This window comes from Haematobia irritans, chromosome 2, assembly GCF_050003625.1.
Source record: "Haematobia irritans isolate KBUSLIRL chromosome 2, ASM5000362v1, whole genome shotgun sequence".
Taxonomy (NCBI): Eukaryota; Metazoa; Arthropoda; class Insecta; order Diptera; family Muscidae; genus Haematobia; species Haematobia irritans.
Genome location: NC_134398.1, coordinates 183,796,473 through 183,816,928, shown reverse-complemented (window position 1 = coordinate 183,816,928; position 20,456 = coordinate 183,796,473). Strand labels below are relative to the sequence as shown.

The 20,456-nt window shown below is 27.9% G+C and overlaps 1 protein-coding gene across 1 annotated transcript in view; it reads left to right on the top strand.

Annotated features, from left to right (window-relative positions):
• Window positions 1-20,456, top strand: part of tkv (serine/threonine receptor kinase thickveins) — a 671,465-nt gene that overhangs the window by 422,177 nt on the left and 228,832 nt on the right. The window contains exon 2 of the mRNA XM_075296997.1: window positions 19,272-19,346. Coding sequence (XP_075153112.1) covers window positions 19,272-19,346 — 75 coding nt within the window. The remainder of the gene's footprint in view (window positions 1-19,271; window positions 19,347-20,456) is intronic.

Sequence of the window (20,456 nt, the reverse complement as noted above, 5' to 3'; positions counted from 1 at the left end):
AAATTAAATTTTGACAAAATTTCCTAGAGAAATGAAATAGAAATGAAATTTTGACAAAATTATCTATAGAAATGAAATTTTGACAAAATTTCCTATAGAAATGAAATTTTGACAAAATTTCCTATAGAAATGAAATTTTGACAAAATTTCCTATAGAAATGAAATTTTGACAAAATTTCCTATACAAATGAAATTTTGACAAAATTTCCTATACAAATGACATTTTGACAAAATTTCCTATAGAAATGAAATTTTGACAAAATTTCCTATACAAATGAAATTTTGACAAAATTTCCTATACAAATGACATTTTGACAAAATTTCCTATAGAAATGAAATTTTGACAAAATTTCCTATACAAATGAAATTTTGACAAAATTTCCTATAGAAATGAAATTTTGACAAAATTTTCTTTGGAAATGAAATTTTGACTAAATTTCCTATAGAAATGAAATTTTGACAACATTTCCTATACAAATGAAATTTTGACAAAATTTCTTATAGAAACGAAATTTTGACAAAATGTTCTATTGATATAAAATTTTGACAAAATTTTCTATTGATATGAAATTTTGACAATATTTCCAAAAGTAATGAAATTTTGCAAAATTTTTAATTGAAAAGAAATTTTGACAAAATTTTCTATAGAAAAGAAATATTGACATAATTTCATATAGGAACAAAATTTTTACAAAATTTCCTATAGATGTATAATTTTGACAAAATTTCCTATAGAAATGAAATTTTGACAAAATTTCCAATAGGAACGAAATTTTGACAGAATTTCTTATAGAAATGAAATTTTGACAAAATTCTCTATAAAAAACAAATTTTGACAAAATTTCATATAGAAAAAAAAAATTTACAAAATTTCCTATAGAATGAAATTTTGACAAAATTCTCTATAGAAATGACATTTTGAAAAAATTTTCTATATAAATGAAATTTCGACAAAATTTTCTAAAAAAATGAAATTTTGAAAAAATTTCCTATAGAAACGAAATTTTGACAAAATTTCCTAAAGAAATCAAATTTTCAGAAAATTTCCTATAGAAATGAAATTTTGACAAAACTTCTTAAAGAAATGAAATTTTAAGAAAATTTCCCATAGAAATGAAATTTTGACAAATGAAATGAAATTTTGACAAAATTTCCTATAGAATTGAAATTTTGACATAATTTCCTATAGAAATGAAATTGTGACAAAATTTCCCAAAGTAATGAAATTTTGACAAAATTTCCTAAAGAAATGAAATTTTGACAAAATTTCCTAAAGAAATGAAAATTTGAAAAAATTTCCTATAGAAATGAAATATTGTCAAAATTTCTTATAGGAAAGAAACTTGCTTTATAAATTAAATTTTGACAAGATTTCCTATAGAAATGAAATTTTGACAAAATTTCCTAAAGAAATGAAATTTTGACAAAATTTCCCAAAGAAATTAAATTTTGACAAGATTTCCTATAGAAATGAAATTTTGATAACATTTCCTATAGAAATGAAATTTTGATAAAATTTCCTATAGAAATGAAATTTTGACAAAATTGGCTATAGAAATGAAATTTTGACAAAATTTCCTAAAGAAATGAAATGTTGACAAAATTTCCTATAGAAATGAAATTTTGACAAAATTTCCTATAGAAATGAAATTTTGACAAAATTTCCTAAAGAAATGAAATTTTGACAAAATTTCCCAAAGAAATGAAATTTTGACAAAATTTCCCAAAGAAATTAAATTTTGACAAGATTTCCTATAGAAATGAAATTTTGACAAAATTTCCTAAAGAAATGAAATTTTGACAAAATTTCCTATAGAAATGAAATTTTGACAAACTTTCCTAAAGAAATGAAATTCTGACAAAATTTCCTATATATAAAGAAAATAAATATTGACAAAATTTTCTATAGAAAAGAAATTTTGACAAAATTTCCTATAGAAATTAAATTTTCAGAAAATTTTCTATAGAAATGAAAGTTTCAGAAATTTTTCTATAGAAATGAAATTTTCAGAAAATTTCCTATAGTAATGAAATTTTGACAAATTATCCTATAGATATGAAATTTTGAGATTTCCTAAATTTCCTAAAGAAATGAAATTTTGACAAAATTTCGTATAGAAATTAAATTTTGAAACAATTTTCTATAGAAATGAAGTTTTGACAAAATTTTTATAGCAAGGAAATTTCCTAAAGAAATGAAATTTTGACAAAATTTTCTTTGGAAATGAAATTTTGCAAAATTTCCTAAAGAAATCAAATTTTCAGAAAATTTCCTATAGAAATGAAATTTTGACAAAATTTCCTGTACAAATGAAATTTTGGATACATTTCCAATGTATGAAATTTTTGCATAATTTCCTTTATGACAAAATTTCTATAGCAAAGAAAAAATTCCTATAGCAAAGTAATTTTGACAATTTACATTTTTGTGTTGGATAGATATTTTAGCAAAATTTCCTGTGGCAATTACATTTTGACGAAATGTACTTTAGGGAAAAATCTTCCTATAGATAAGAAATTTTAACAAAATTTCCCGTGGCAAAGAAAGTTTGGCAAGATTTTCTATAGGATAGAAATTTTTATAAAATTTTCCATGGCAAAGAAATTTTCGAAAAATTTTCTATCGAAATAATTTTTTGACTAAATGTGCTACCACAAAGGAATTTTTTTCCTATAAAAAGGAAAATGTAATAAAATTTCCTATAGCAAAAAATTGAGTCAAAAATTCGTATAGCAAAGTAATTTTGATTTTCTGACAAAACTAAAGAAAATAAATTTAAAAAATCTGTAGCAACATTTTCTGGATCATGGATATATCCCTGGTGTGTATGGACCAGGCCCAGTTTTGGTTTAAAGGGAAGGGGCCGGTCACTTTAACATGGGGTAGGTTAGGTTAGGTTAGGTTAGGTTATGTGGCAGCCCGATGTGTCAGACCCACTTAGACTACTCAGTCCATTGTGATACCACAGTGGTGAACTTCTCTCGTATCACTGAGTGCTGCCCGATTCCATGTTAAGCTCAATGACAAGGGACCTCCTTTTTATAGCCGAGTCCGAATGGCGTTCCACATTGTAGTGAAACCACTTAGAGAAGCTTTGAAAGCCTCAGAAATGTCACCAGCATTAATGAAGTGGGATAATCCACCGCTGAAAAACTTTTTGGTGTTCGGTCGTAGCAGGAATCGAACCCATGACCAAGGAGGGCATGCTAACCATTGTACCACGGTGGCTCCCTTAACATGGGGTAGTAATTGATGGTATGAATTTAACCTCTATGACAAAACTTGGACTCATTCCAAAGGACAAGTCCTGATATAGTTTAGTAGGACCCACCCCAATTGGAAGGTTCTCATGAACCAGTCTTGGATAACTTCTTTAAAATTTTTATAATTTTAAGCATCCAAACCGCACCAAAAGGGAACATTTTTGGAATATATCAAACAACAGATTATTCTTATAATTTTATTTCAGTAAATTTGTAGATCCTTAGTAAAATAAAAATGGATAAATCATATAAAAATTTAGAAATTGGGAGAAACTGAAGAATCGGCACCAATCCTCTGATAGGTCCTCAGGAGAAATTTGCATGAATCTCTCATAAAAGATATATCGTTTTTCACGAAATGTTTTGTAGCAAACAATTGTTGATCTAATGTCCCAAGCAAAGAAATTTTGTCAAAATTTCCTATAGAAAAGATATTTCAGATTTTGACATAATTTCCTACGTAAATGATTTTTTGAAAAAATTTACTATAGAAAAAAAATTTTGACCTAATGTCCCATGCAAAACAATTTTGACAAAATTTCCTATAAAAAGGAAATTTTGACAAAATTGCCTAAAGCAAAAAAAAATGTATACAAAATGTCCTTTAGCAGAGAAATTTTGACAAAATGTCCTATAGCAAAAAGTTTGACAAAATTTCCTTTAGCAGGGAAATTTTGACAAAATGTCCTACAGAAAAAAAAGAAATTCACAAAATTTCCTACATCAAAGACATTTTGACAAAATTTCCTATAGAAATGAATTTTTGGCAAAATTTCCTGTAGCAAAGAAATTTAAAAATAAGCATTCGTATAAGATGAATTAAATTTTTACAAAATTCTCTATAACAAAGCAACAAAATGGAAATGAATTAGCCTGAACTGAATTGAATTTAATTCTAATTTTAATTTATTTGGTATGCTTAAAAAAACACTCTTTGTTATGGTGCAATTTATTAACTAACGGATCATTTTACATTTATACTATATCAGGATCATTTATCACTATATCAGGATCAAGGATATGTTGACATTTTGCTTCACTTTATACGCTCAACGAAAACCACTGCTCGGACAATAAATTTTATTAAATTGTCATTCTTGCATTAAGGTAGGTAGACTACTCCGGTGGTCAACATAAATTAACACATTTCAGCCATTAATACTTCAAGCTTTAATTCTATGGAAGAAAAATAAAGAAATCCACAATAGAACAAGCTCTGAGTATCGAATATGTGTTGCAACAATCACTCCTCCTTACTGATTTAAAATTCTGAACTTGTTTTCGATTTTATTTCTTCATAAAATGTTCTAATGTTCTTAAGGCAAAGAGTGCATATTAAACACCTCTTTCCAATTGCAGGCAGGCCAAAGCATTAAGCCAAAAAAAGAAATTTAAAAACAATAGAAGTGTGATTTATTAATGATCTCTTTTCATGATAGTCGTTGCGGCCTTTTTTTTCTTTCTGTATACAAAAAGAGCTGTACTCTCTGGGCAGCGCAAATATAAATTTAATTTAATTTATTTGGAATAAAATAATCGTTACATTTTTATATGGATATTTACGAGCTAACATAATAATCGGTTGGTTTGGCCCACGAATATGAGCACTCCATCAGTTGTTCTACATTTCATCCATTCTGGATGTCCGTCCGTCCGTCCATCCGTCCGTCATAACATTGCCAAGTTGTAATAATTTTCGAATCACGATCACCAATGTCCATTGCAATCGTAACACTCGGTTTACCGTGGGGGAAGTATGAATCTCGACCATATTTCATTGTTACTAATTAAAACCTGTTCAGGTGAAACGAATACCGTGTCATTTGGTCAGTTTCGCGAGATTATATGAATTGAGTGAATTGCATATTTATTGCATTATTATTATTATTTTCTTTATAATACACTTTGCTCTGCTTTCTTTGTTAAGTTTCTTTACATTCGATAGTGTTTATCTTGAACTTACAACAGAGCTAAATATATTCTGTTTGTTATATGAAATGTCACAAATTTCAATTCTACAAAAAATAGGAAATTTAGTCAAAAATCTCATTTGTATAGGAAATTTTGTCAAAATTTCATTTCTATAGGAAATTTTATCAAAATTTCATTTCTATAGGAAATTTTGCCGAAATTTCATTTCTATAGGAAATTTTGTAAAAATTTCATTTCTATAGGAAATTTAGTCAAAAATTTCATTTCTATCGGACATTTTGTCAAAATTTCATTTCTATAGGAAATTTTGTCAAAATTTCATTTCTATAGGAAATTTTGTCAAAATTTCATTTCTATAGGAAATTTTGTCAAAATTTCATTTCTATAGGAAATTTTGTCAAAATTTCATTTCTATAGCAAATTTTGTCAAAATCTCTTTGCTATAGGAAATTTTGTCAAAATTTCATTTCTATAGGAAATTTTGTCAAAATTTCATTTCTATCGGAAATTTTGTCACAATTTCCTTGGCATACGAAATTTCTTTGCCATAGGAAATCTTGTCAACATTTGTTTGCTATAGGAAATTTTGGCAAAATTCATTTGCTATAGGAAATTTTATCAAAATATTCATTTCTATAGGAAATTTTGTCAAAATCTCTTTGCTATAGGAAATTTTGTCAAAATTTCATTTCTATAGGAAATTTTGTCAAAATTTCATTTCTATCGGAAATTTTGTCAAAATTTCATTTCTATAGGAAATTTTGTCAAAATTTCATTTCTATAGGAAACTTTATCAAAATTTCATTTCTATAGGAAATTTTGTCAAAATTTCATTTCCATAGAAAATTTTGTCAAAATTTCATTTGTATAGGAAATTTTGTCAAAATTTCATTTCTATAGGATATTTTGTCACAATTTCCTTGGCATACGAAATTTCTTTGCCATAGGAAATTTTGTCAACATTTGTTTGCTATAGGAAATTTTGGCAAAATTCATTTGCTATTGGAAATTTTATCAAAATATTCATTTCTATAGGAAATTTTGTCAAAATTTCCTTGCTATACGGAATTTTTTCGAAATTTAATTTCTTTAGGAAAGTTTTCTAAAGGACATTTTTTAAAGTTTCATTTCTATGGGAAATTTTATCACAATTTCATTTCTTTGCCATAGGAAATTTTGTCAAAATTTCATTTCTATAGAAAATTTTGTCAAAATTTCATTTCTATAGGAAATTTTGTCAAAATTTCATTTCTATAGGAAATTTTGTCAAAATTTTATTTCTATAGGAAATTTTGTCAAAATTTCATTTCTATAGGAAATTTTGTCAAAATTTCATTTCTATAGGAAATTTTGTCAAAATTCCATTTCTATAGGAAATTTTGTCACAATTTCATTTTTATAGGAAATTTTGTCAAAATTTCATTTCTATAGGCAATTTTGTCAAAATTTCATTTCTATCGGAAATTTTGTCAAAATTTCCTTGTCATAGGGAATTTTGTCAAAATTTCATTTCTATAGGAAATTTTGTCAAAATTTCATTTCTATAGGAAATTTTGTCAAAATTTCATTTCTATAGGAAATTTTGTCAACATTTCATTTCTATAGGAAATTTTGTCAACATTTCATTTCTATAGGAAATTTTGTCAAGATTTCATTTCTATAGGAAATTTTGTCAAAATTTGATTTCTATAGAAAATTTTGTCAAAATTTCATTTCTATACGAAATTTTGTCAAAATGTAATTTCTATAGGAAATTTTGTGAAAATTTCATTTCTATAGGAAATTTTGTCAAAATTTCATTTCTATAGGAAAATTTGTCAAAATTTCATTTCTATAAGAAATTTTGTCAAAATATCTTTTCTATAAGAAATTTTGTCAAAATTTCATTTTTATAGCAAATTTTGTCAAAATTCATTTGCTATGGGGAAATTTTGTCAAAATCTCATTTCTATAGGAAATTTTGTCAAAATTTCATTTCTATAGGAAATTTTGTCAAAATATCATTTCTATAGGAAATTTTGTCAAAATTCATTTGCTATCGGAAAATTTTGTCGATATTTAATTTCTATAGGAAATTTTGTCAAAATTTAATTTCTATAGGAAATTTTGTCAAAATTTCATTTCTATAGGAAATTTTGTCAAAATTAATTTGCTATGGGGAAATTTTGTCAAAATTTCGTTTCTATAGGAAATTTTGTCAAAATTTCATTTCTATAGGAAATTTTGTCAAAATTTCATTTCTATAGGAAATTTTGTCAAAATTTCATTTCTATAGGAAATTTTGTCAAAATTTCATTTCTATAGAAAATTTTGTCAAAATTTCATTTCTATAGGAAATTTTGTCAAAATTTCATTCTATAGGAAATTTTGTCAAAATTTCATTCTATAGGAAATTTTGTCAAAATTTCATTTCTATAGGACATTTTGTCAAAATCTCATTTCTATAGGAAATTTTGTCAAAATTTCATTTCTATAGGAAATTTTGTCAAAATTTCATTTCTATAGGAAATTTTGTCAATATTTCATTTCTATAGGAAATTTTGTCAAAATTTCATTTCTATAGGAAATTTTGTCAAAATTTCATTTCTATAGGAAATTTTGTCAAAATTTCATTTCTATAGGAAATTTTGTCAAATTTCTTTGCTATAGGAAATTTTGTCAAAATCTCTTTGCTATAGGCAATTTTGTCAAAATTTCTTTGTCATAGGGAATTTTGTCAAAATTTCTTTGCCATAGGAAATTCTTTCAACATTTATTTGCTATAAGAAATTTTGTCAAAATTTCATTTCTCTAGGAAATTTTGTCAAAATTTCATTTCTCTAGGAAATTTTGTCAAAATTTCATTTCTATAGGAAATTTTGTCAAAATTTCATTTCTATAGGAAATTTTGTCAAAATTTCATTTCTATAGGAAATTTTGTCAAAATTTCATTTCTATAGTAAATTTTGTCAAAATTTCATTTCTATAGGAAATTTTGTCAAAATTTCATTTCTCTAGGAAATTTTGTCAAAATTTCATTTCTATAGGAAATTTTGTCAAAATTTCATTTCTCTAGGAAATTTTGTCAAAATTTCATTTCTCTAGGAAATTTTGTCAAAATTTCATTTCTATAGGCAATTTTGTCAAAATTTCTTTGCTATAGGAAATTTTGTCAAAATTTCATTTCTATAGGAAATTTTGTCATAATTTCATTTCTATAAGAAATTTTGTCAAAATTACTTTGCTATAGGAAATTTTGTCAAAATTTCTTTGCTATAGGAAATTTTGTCAAAATTTCTTTGCTATAGGAAATTTTGTCAAAATTTCATTTCTATAGGAAATTTTGTCAAAATTTCATTTCTATAGGAAATTTTGTCAAAATTTCAGTTCTATAGGAAAATTTGTCAAAATTTCTTTGCTATAGGAAATTTTGTCAAAATCTCATTTCTATAGGAAATTTTGTGAAAATTTAATTTTTATAGTAAATTTTGTCAAAATTCTTTTGCTATGGGGAAATTTGTCAAAATTTCATTTCTATAGGAAATTTTGTCAAAATTTCATTTCTATAGGAAATTTTGTCAAAATTTCTTTGTTATAGGCAATTTTGTCATAATTTCATTTCTATCGGAAATTTTATCAAAATTTCATTTCTTTAGGAAATTTTGTCAAAATTTCATTTCTATAGGAAATTTTGTCAAAATTTCTTTGCTATAGGAAATTTTGTCAAAATTTAATTTCTATATTAAAATTTGTCAAAATTTCATTTCTATAGGAAATTTTGTCAAAATTTCATTTCTATAGGAAATTTTGTCAAAATTTCATTTCTATAGGAAATTTTGTCAAAATTTCATTTCTATAGGAAATTTTGTCAAAATTTCATTTCTATAGGAAATTTTGTCAAAATTTCATTTCTATAGGAAATTTTGTCAAAATCTCATTTCTATAGGAAATTTTGTGAAAATTTAATTTTTATAGTAAATTTTGTCAAAATTCATTTGCTATGGGGAAATTTGTCAAAATTTCATTTCTATAGGAAATTTTGTCAAAATTTCATTTCTATAGGAAATTTTGTCAAAATTTCTTTGTTATAGGCAATTTTGTCATAATTTCATTTCTATCGGAAATTTTATCAAAATTTCATTTCTTTAGGAAATTTTGTTAAAATTTCATTTCTATAGGAAATTTTGTGAAAATTTCATTTCTATAGGAAATTTTGTGAAAATTTCATTTCTATAGGAAATTTAGTCAAAAATTTCATTTCTATAGGAAGTTTTGTCAAAATTTAATTTCTATAGGAAATTTTGTCAAAATTTCATTTCTATAGGAAATTTTGTCAAAATTTCATTTCTATAGGAAATTTTGTCAAAATTTCATTTCTATAGGAAATTTTGTCAAAATTTCATTTCTATAGGAAATTTTGTCAAAATTTCATTTCTATAGGAAATTTTGTCAAAATTTCATTTCTATAGGAAATTTTGTCAAAATTTCATTTCTATAGGAAATTTTGTCAAAATTTCTTTGCTATAGGAAATTTTGTCAAAATTTAATTTCTATATTAAAATTTGTCAAAATTTCATTTCTATAGGAAATTTTGTCAAAATTTCATTTCTATAGGAAATTTTGTCAAAATTTCATTTCTATAGGAAATTTTGTCAAAATTTCATTTCTATAGGAAATTTTGTCAAAATTTCTTTGCTATAGGAAATTTTGTCAAAATTTCATTTCTATAGGAAATTTTGTCAAAATTTCATTTCTATAGGAAATTTTATCAAAATTTCATTTCTATATGAAATTTTGTCAAAATTTCATTTCTATAGGAAATTTTGTTAAAATTTCATTTCTATAGGAAAATTTGTCAAAATTTCATTCTATAGGAAACTTTGTCAAAATTTCATTTCTATAGGAAATTTTATCAAAATTTCATTTCTATAGGAAATTTTGTCAAAATTTCATTTCTATAGGAAATTTTGTCAAAATTTCTTTGCTATAGGAAATTTTATCAAAATTTTGTTTTTATAGGAAATTTTGTCGAAATTTCTTTGCTATAGGAATTTTTGTCAACATTTGTTGTCATAGAAATTTTTTTCTAAATTTAATTTCTATAGGAAATCTTGTCAAAATTTTGTTATCTTTTAATTTCTAAAATATATATTGTAGGGATCTGTAAATTCTTCTCGATCGGTATGAATGAATGTAAAAAGACTCTATTTGTATTGCAATTTGCACGTGCTCTAATTTGTTGTTCAGGTTGTTAAAAAGAATTGTTTACGATATTGAAACAAAAAAAACATCTTTGAAATGCAAAACAAGTGCTTGTAATCTATCAGGGGACTGCTATGGCAAATTGACCATACAATGGCTAGTATTTTATTATGGTGCTGAGAAAGTGGTGGATAAGGAGAGAAGTTTTCTGAATTACTTGACTCTTATAGCTCGAACATGACTTTATGATTGCATAAATATTCTTGTAATCAATTATAATTCTAATGGCTTCTAATGGTATGGTAATCCATTCCATAGAAATGTGTGATCGTAGAGAAAGACCATCAAACTAGGGAGTAGCTAGGATAGGGCCATGTAAGTTGGGCTAGTTGGTTAGCTTGAAGTTGTAATGCACATCACATTTTAGGGAACTTTTTTTCGTTGAATGGATTATTTAAAGCGCGTATTCGAAACTCATTCAGAGGTTGTTAGAATTTTGATGTGGTGACTGTGGTAGAATTGCAGTAAGTGTTCATTTCTTTATTTTCTTCTGGCCGTCATCACGTTGTTATCGCACAAATGTGAATATATTCACGGCAATTACGTTTGTACGTTCTTTGTAAGATGTTGTTTGTTTCATTATTTTTTTTATCAAATATGGTGTCGCCTTTATTGTTCACTATTACACGATTTGCTCCAATGGTTGCTGAGTTTTCAAGCATTTGTTGTTTATTTCTCCTAGTCCGAGATATGTTATCGGACCCTACAAGTTCTTGTGGCACGTCACAGTTTCTAGGTTTCTAAGAATTTTAGACAAGACTTGAGTTTTATAAACATTCGAAATTCGAAGAAATTAAAAAAAAAAAACACCTAACTACTTTTATTGTTCAATAATTGAAAAATTAATGACGCCTTACATACATATTCCCATAGAAATTAAATTCAAAATACAAATCGCCAATGAAATTAATTCGTTTTTATACCCTGCGCCACACTGTGGAACAGGGTATTATAAGTTAGTGCATACGTTTGCAACACCCAGAAGGAGACTAGATAGACACATGGTGTCTTTGGCAATAATGCTCAGGGTGGGTCCCTGAGACGATCTAGCCATGTCCGTCTGTCCGTCCGTCCATGTCCGTCTGTCTGTGAACACATTTTTGTGATCAAAGTCTAGGTCGCCGTTTAAGTCCAATCGCCTTCAAATTTGGCACAAGTTCCTGTTTTGGGCCAGAATAGAACCCTATTGATTTTGGAAGAAATTGGTTCAGATTTAGATATAGCTCCCATGTATGAAAAAATTCCTTTAGCAAAAAACAAAAGTGACAAAATGTCCTATTACAGAGATATTTTGATAACCATAAGCAGCAAAATTTTCAATTTTCCTGTACTGAGAAATTTTGACAACATATCCATAAGCAATGAAATTTTGTCAAAATTTCCTATAGTAAACAATAATTTGACACAATTTCCCGTAGCAAAGAAATTTTGACAAAATTTCCCATAGAATTTAAATTTTGACAAAATTTCCTATAAAAAGGAAATTTTGAGAAAATTTCATAAAGAAATAAAATTTTAACAAAATTTCCTATAATAAAAAATAATTTGACACAATTTCCTGTAGCAAAGAAATTTTGACAAAATTTCCCATATAAATGAAATTTTGACAAAATTTCCCATATAAATGAAATTTTGACAAAATTTCCCATGTAAATGAAATTTTGACAAAATTTCCTATAAAACGGAAATTTTGAGAAAATTTCATAAAGAAATAAAATTTTAACAAAATTTCCTATAGCAGAGAAATTTTGACAAAATTTCCTATAGTAAAAAATAATTTGACACAATTTCCTGTAGCAAAGAAATTTTGAAAAAATTTCCCATATAAATGAAATTTTGACAAAATTTCCCATATAAATGAAATTTTTACAAAATTTCCTATAAAAAGGAAATTTTGAGAAAATTTCATAAAGAAATAAAATTTTAACAAAATTTCCTAGAGCAAAGAAATTTTGACAAAATTTCCTATAGCAAATAAATTTGGCAAATTTCTCATAGCAAAGAATTTGTTTACAAAATGTCCTATAGAAAAAAATTTTTGCCAAAATTTCCTATAGAAATGAAATTTACGCAAAATTTACTATAGCAAAGAAATGTGGACCAAATTTTCTATATAAATGAAATTTTGAAAAAAAAAATCCTATAGATATGACATTTTGACAAAATTGCCTATGGAAATGTTCACAAACTTCTATAGAAATGAAATCTTCACAAAATTTGCTTTAGGAAAGACATTTTGATAAAATTTCCTATATCAAAGAAATATAGACAAAATTTTCTATTGCATAGAAATTTTAATAAAATAAAATAATAAAATTTCCTATAGAAATGAAATTTTATTAAAATTTCCTATAGAAATGAACTTTTAATAAAATTTCCTATAGAAATGAAATTTTAATAAAATTTCCTATAGAAATAAATTTTTTACAAAATTTCCTATTTCAAAGAAATTTTGAAAACAATTCCTATTGCAAAGAAATTTAAAAAAAAATCCTATATGTAGAGTTTGTAAGGCTTGAGGTCATATTGTAATAAAACAAAATAAAATCTTAGTTTTTTATAGTGTTTTATTTTAAATGTGTAAACTCAAACGCAGTGGCGAGCAAGTCACTTTGTCTTATTAAAAAATTTAATTTCCCTGAGGACGGACAACGATGGTGTTCGAAATATTGGAAAGAATTTAAAATAAAACACTATAAAAAACTAAGATTTTATTTTGTTATATTACAATATGACCTCAAGCCTTACAAACTCTACAAATAATTATACTAAAAGGTCAACCATACAACAACTACAAAAAAAATTCCTATAGCAAAAAATTTTCACAAAATTTCCTATAGCAAAGAAATTTGGACAAAATTTGCTTTATCGCAGATATTTTAGCAAAATTTCCTATAGCAATGAAATTTTTACAAAATTTCCCATAGCATAGAAATTTTGACAAAATATGCTATAGCAAAAAAATTTTGACAAAATTTCCTATTGAAAAGAAATTTTGAAAAAAATTCCTATAGCAAAAAATTTTGTCAAAATTTCCTATAACAAAGAAATTTTGACAAAATTTCCAATAATAAAGAAATTTGGAAATTTTTCTGGGACCGCCAAATTTTGGCGCCATAGGCTTCAAAATAAAATTAGGACTTATTTTCACTTTTGATTTAAAACAAATTAACCCTAATCGATGAAGCCTAAGTGATGGAAAAACTATGAAGTTTTAAGAAAAAATTAAATAATTTTTCCCCAGTACGAATCTCTTGGGAATAGCGATAGCTCCACTGTGAACTGTGTCCATAAGAGAAAGTCTTAATCCCCATGCAAAAAATAATCTGATGCGATACAATGCAATTCGGACCAACAAAATATGTATAGTTGTCAAATTCCAGAATGCGAAATTTTCATCTGAAATATTGAAGTTGTTTTCATAGTACAACGCATCCCAAAATTAAAATCAAAATCCCCCCAAAACACATACAAATTTGGTGTTCTTGTTTTGGGACCCATTTTTAGAGCAACGAAATTTTCACAAAGTTTGGTATCTTAAAACATCTTAACATCGTTTTCTAAATTGTGAGTTATTCCATACGTTGTATATATTAGACAAAAAAGTTATGTATAGGTAAGTCTACAAATAATTACGAATCGACATGGACTTTTGCACGGTACGTAGAGAGCCAGAATTGAAATATGGGGTCGCTTATATCGGGGCTAGGTTAGGTTAGGTTAGGTTATGTGGCAGCCCGATGTATCAGGCTCACTTAGACTATTCAGTCCATTGTGATACCACAGTGGTGAACTTCTCTCTTATCACTGAGTGCTGCCCGATTCCATGTTAAGCTCAATGACAAGGGACCTCCTTTTTATAGCCGAGTCCGAACGGCGTTCCACATTGGAGTGAAACCACTTAGAGAAGCTTTGAAACCCTCAGAAATGTCACCAGCATTACTGAGGTGGGATAATCCACCGCTGAAAAACTTTTTGGTGTTCGGTCGTAGCAGGAATCGAACCCACGACCTTGTGTATGCAAGGCGGGCATGCTAACCATTGCACCACGGTGGCTCCCTATATATCGGGGCTATATACAATTATGAAATTGATATGTACCAATTTTTGTGTGATTGGGGATCGATTTATCTGAGGGCTATATATAACTATAGACCGATATGGACCTAGATAGGCATAGTTGTTAACGGCCATATACTAGCACAATGTACCAAATTTCAACTGACTCGGATGTAATTTGCTCCTCCAAGAGGCTCCAAAACCAAATCTCGCGATCGGTTTATATGGGGGATATATATGATTATGGACTGATATGGACCACTTTTGGTATGGTTGTCAAATATCATATACTACCACCACGTACCAAATTTCAACCGAATCGGATGAATTTTGCTCTTCCAAGGGGCTCCGGAGGTCAAATCTGGGGATCAGGCTATATATAATTATGGACTGATATGAATCATGGTTGTTGGATACCATATACTTACATCACGTACCAAATTTCAACCGAATCGGATGAATTTTGCTCTTCCAAGGGGCTCCGGAGGTCAAATCTGAGGATCGGTTTATATGGGGGGCTATATCACAATGGACTGAATAGTCTAAGTGAGCATGAAATTTAATCGGGCTGCCACTTTAACCTAACTTTATCCTATATGGGGGCTATATATAATTATGGACCGATGTGGACCAATTTTTGCATGGTTGTTAGAGACTATATACTAACACCATGTACCAAATTTCTGCCGGATCGGATGAAATTTGCTTCTCTTAGAGGCTCCGCAAGCCAAATCGGGGGATCGGTTTATATGGGGGCTATATATAATTATGGACCGATGTGGACCAATTTTTGCATGGTTATTAGAGATCATATACTAACACCACGTACCAAATTTCAGCCGGATCAGATGAAATTTGCTTCTCTTAGAGGCTCCGCAAGCCAAATCGGGGGATCGGCTTATATGGGGGCTATGTAATTATGGACCGATGTGGACCAATTTTTGCATGGTTGTTAGAGACCATATACTTACACCATGTACCAAATTTCGACCGGATCGGATGAAATTTGCTTCTCTTAGAGCAATCGCAAGCCAAATCGGGGGATCGGCTTATATGGGGGCTATATGTAATTATGGACCGATGTGGACCAATTTTTGCATGGTTGTTAGAGACCATATACTTACACCATGTACCAAATTTCGACCGGATCGGATGAAATTTGCTTCTCTTAGAGCAATCGCAAGCCAAATCGGGGGATCGGCTTATATGGGGGCTATGTAATTATGGACCGATGTGGACCAATTTTTGCATGGTTATTAGAGATCATATACTAACACCATGTACCAAATTTCAGCCGGTTCGGATGAAATTTGCTTCTCTTAGAGGCTCCGCAAGCCAAATCGGGGGATCGGTTTATATGGGGGCTATATGTAATTATGGACCGATGTGGACCAATTTTTGCATGGTTGTTAGAGACCATATACTTACACCATGTACCAAATTTCGGCCGGATCGGATGAAATTTGCTTCTCTTAGAGCAATCGCAAGCCAAATTTGGGATTCCGTTTATATGGGGGCTATACGTAAAAGTGGACCGATATGGACATATGAACTTCTCTCTTATCACTGAGTGCTGCCCGATTCCATGTTAAGCTCAATGACAAGGGACCTCCTTTTTATAGCTGAGTCCGAACGGCGTTCCACATTGCAGTGAAACCACTTAGAGAAGCTTTGAAACCCTCAGAAATGTCACCAGCATTACGGAGGTGGGATAATCCACCGCTGAAAAACTTTTTGGTGTTTGGTCGAAGCAGGAATCGAACCCTCGACCTTGTGTATGCAAGGCGGGCATGCTAACCATTGCACCACGGTGGCTCCCAAAATATTTTTTTCCTCAAGTTCCCTCAAACAAAAAAATTATAAAATTTCCTTTCGCAAAGATATTTTGACATAATTTCGTATAGCAGACATTTTGATAAAAAAAAATATCAAAAAATTTTGACAAAATATTCTACAGCTTAAAAATTAAAAAAAAAAATCCTTCCACTGCAAAGAAATTGTGGCACAGCAAAGAAATTTTAGCAAAACTTCCAATAGCAACGAAATTTTAACTAATCTTCCAATAGCAACGAACATTTTGACAAAATTTCCCATAAAAATGAAATTTTGACAAAATTTCATTTTTATAAAAATGAAATTTAGACAAAAAAATTATAAAAAATAAATTTTGACAAAAAAATTTCCCATAGAAATGAAAATTTGACAAAATTTCCTATAAAAATAAAATTTTGACAAAATTTCCTGTAGAAATAAAATTGTGACAAAATTTCCTGTAGAAATCAAATTTTGATAAAATTTCTTATAGGAAAGAAATTTTCAAAAAAAAATTCTAAAGCAAAAAATTTTGCTTTCTCAAAAATATTTTTACATAATTTCGTATAGGAAAGACATTTCGATAAAAAAAAAAATTACAAAAAAAAATTGCGAAAAAATTTCCTACGGCTTAAGAATTAAAAAATCATTCTACAGCAAAGAAATTTTAGCAGAACTTCCAAAATTTTGACAAAATTTCCCATAGAAATGAAATTTTGACAAACTTTCCTGTAGAAATAAAATTTTAATAAAATTTCCTGTAGAAATAAAATTTTAATAAAATTTCCTATAGGAAAGAAATTTTCTAAAGCAAAGAAATTTTGAAAAAACTTCCTTTCGCAAAAATATTTTAACATAATTTCGTTAGGAAAGACATTTTGATAAAAAAAAAATTAGCAAAAAAAATTGACAAAATTTCTTACGGCTTAAGAATTAAAAAAATCATTCCACAGCAAAGAAATTTTAGCAAGACTTCCAATAGCAACGAAATTTTAACAAAGCTTCCAATAGCAACGAGCATTTTGTGAAAATTTCCCATAGAAATGAAATTTTGACAAAATTTCCTATAAAAAATAAATTTTGAAAAAATTTCCTGTAGAAATAAAATTGTAATAAAATTTGCTATAGGAAAGAAATTTTCAAAAAATTTTTCTAAAACAAAGAAATTTTGAAAAAAACTTCCTATAGCAAAGAAATTTTCACAAAATTTTCTATAGCAAAGAAGTTTGAACAAAATTTCCAATAAGAAAGACATTTGATAAATTTTCCTATTGCAAAAAAAAAATTTGACAAAATAGCCAATTGCAATGAAATATTTCCTACAATTTAAGTCTTTATACAAAAATTTCTATTGTTAGATAATTATTAGAAATTTTCAAAAATGTTTCTATAGCAAAGAAATTTTGACAATATTTCCTATAGCAACGAAGTTTGAACAACATTTCCAATAAGAAGGAAATTTTGACAAATTTTCCTATTTCAAAAAAAAAAAAAATTAGACAAAATAGCCGATTGCTATGAAATATTTCCTACAATTTAAGTATTTATACAAACTTTTCTATTGTTAAAAAATTATTAGAAATTTTCAAAAATTTTTTTGAACAAAATTTACAATAAGAAGGAAACTTTGACAAATTTTCCTATTGCAAAAAAAATGACAAAATAGCTAATTGTAATGGAATATTTCCTACAATTTAAGTATTTATACAAAATTTTCTATTGTTAAACAATTATGACAAATTTCGATATGTTTTTACAGTTTCGATATTTTTGTGAATATTGTTAAAAATATCCTATCCAATATCCAAAAGATAAGTTAATTATTTTTTCTCATTCTATTGTAATCTGATAACGTTGTCGTTATTGTTATGGAAGAGTTAACAGCATCATATTTTAAAATTCTAGAAAAAAACGGAAAAATTAACTATCAATTTAATTATTAGTTAATATAGATGAAATGAGGACTAGGTTTGATGATATTCATTTTCGTTGTTCTAGTTCTTGGAAATGCAGTGTCAGTTCAATTTGATTAACAAACCGCAAAATGTCACACTACACAGTTTTCGGTTATTTAGAATAATATTTTTTTGTTTGCGAATTAAATAATATCTTTTTTTATTATTGCAATATAACATTGACAATTAATTTTGATTTTGCTTTAATTAATTGTTACTTTATTGCACTTTTGTTGTTGTTTTTTTTATATTTTACTCCTTATCTCCTTTGCTTAATTGAGCACTTACAACAATTTTTCATTTTTCCATAACCCGTAGTAAAAACGATTAATTGGAAAATTCACTTAAGCGAATAAGCTATTGAATGTGAGTCTTCCAAAAAAATGCAATTAACGAGGATTAAAGAAAAAATGATTAATGAAGGCTTTTAAGAAATCATAGGATGAGGCTAAATGCTATGCAGATATGGGGAATGAAGCAAAAAAAACAGCTTCTGTAGTAGTAATTTCCTTACACTAACGTCTATGAGGAAAATTTCACCAGTTACTATTTTTTCTAATTTCATTATGGAATGGAATTTTTATAAAAATAAAATTTAAAAATTACTTTTCTGTATGTATATCAAATAGTTTTAGTTTGGGACTCTTTTTAGTTCTAAGTAAGAAATATGAAAAATTAAGTCCCCGTTGTTCGGTGAGCTGCTACTAAAGTTGGACTGCCAGTGCTGATTAGGGAATTAAGTGATGAGCAACGGCTACTAAAATGTACTCACAATAATTATATGTGTTGTTAGGCGGTTCTTATTGTATATTTTATGATATTTTTTACGTAGGTAATTCGCGAGATTTATTACTCAGAAATATATTCCCCATTTAATTATCAGCAGTAATTAACAAAAAAGAGGGAGAAACATGAGATTATGTTTATTGGAAACATTTTTCGGAAGCGATGATCAAATCGATCGATTGATTAATTATTTAATATATTATTATTTATTTTTTCTTGCAGGAGATCCCTATACAATGGCTGCTGTTGTCAACATAAATGAGACTGTTTTAAATGTAACCGAAAAAATTATTAATGGTGAGTTTTGTTTTTACGAAAAACGCGTAACAATATTTTGCCTATATTCTTGTATGACCAAAATTGTACATGCGACTACATACAAAGAAGAAAAATTTGTATAAAAATAAAATTTTTACCAAATTTTTATAGAAATAAAATTTTGAGAAAATTTTCAAAGAATTGAAATTTTAAAAAATTTGTCTATAGAAATAAAATTTTGAGAACATCTTCTCTACTATATAAAAATAAGTCGGATTTTCCTTCCTGACGCAATAACTCCAGAACGCACGAACCCATTTTTCATTCGTTGGAAAGGTCTCTGGCTCCGTGAGGTTTCAAGATTCAAGAACATTTTCAACGGAAAAGGGGGGAAATCTTTTTGTATATACAGCACCTTCTCTTACGCAACTTCAGGACGCTCGAACCAATTTCCACGGTTTTGCATTCGTTGGAAATGTCTCTGGCTCCGTGAGGTTTATAGTAACGAAAATTCAAGAAAAGTTTCAACGGAAAAGCTGTAAATTTTGTTTACACACAGCGCACATTACAAAAATTTATAATTTGAAGTCATCGCAGTTGCTTTTGTTATAAAATAGTTTTATTTTTTCACACGAAAAAAATTCGGAGATCGTAGAGGGTAATCATGTGGTAAAAATAGGGTACCTCATTTTTTGATATCTGGTGGGGGAGGGGGACATCCCTCTTACCCGACTTTTTTTAAAAATGGGCCAAAGTTCTCCGATTTGGGTGAAATTTCCAAGGAAGATTAGGGGTGATGTCCACACAAAGACCCGCTACTTTATTTTTCGATATTTGATCACGGAGCTGGACCACCCCTATATAGGTTTTTGTTTTAAGTATAGTAAAAAAATTCTCTTATTTACATGAGATTTACAGAGAATACGCCCTGAGGTTATGAATTTATTATGGGCTACCCGATTTTTAATATTTGGGCGGGAAGGGGGACCTCCCCCTTGCCCGACTTTTTGAAAATTGTAACAAAATAATCCGTCTATATGGGGTTATAACAAAACATGGACCGATACATACCATTTTCGGCACATCTATTTGTGGTCCTAAAATATCCCTAGTTCTCGAATATCTGGCAAATTGGATTAAAACTATAGA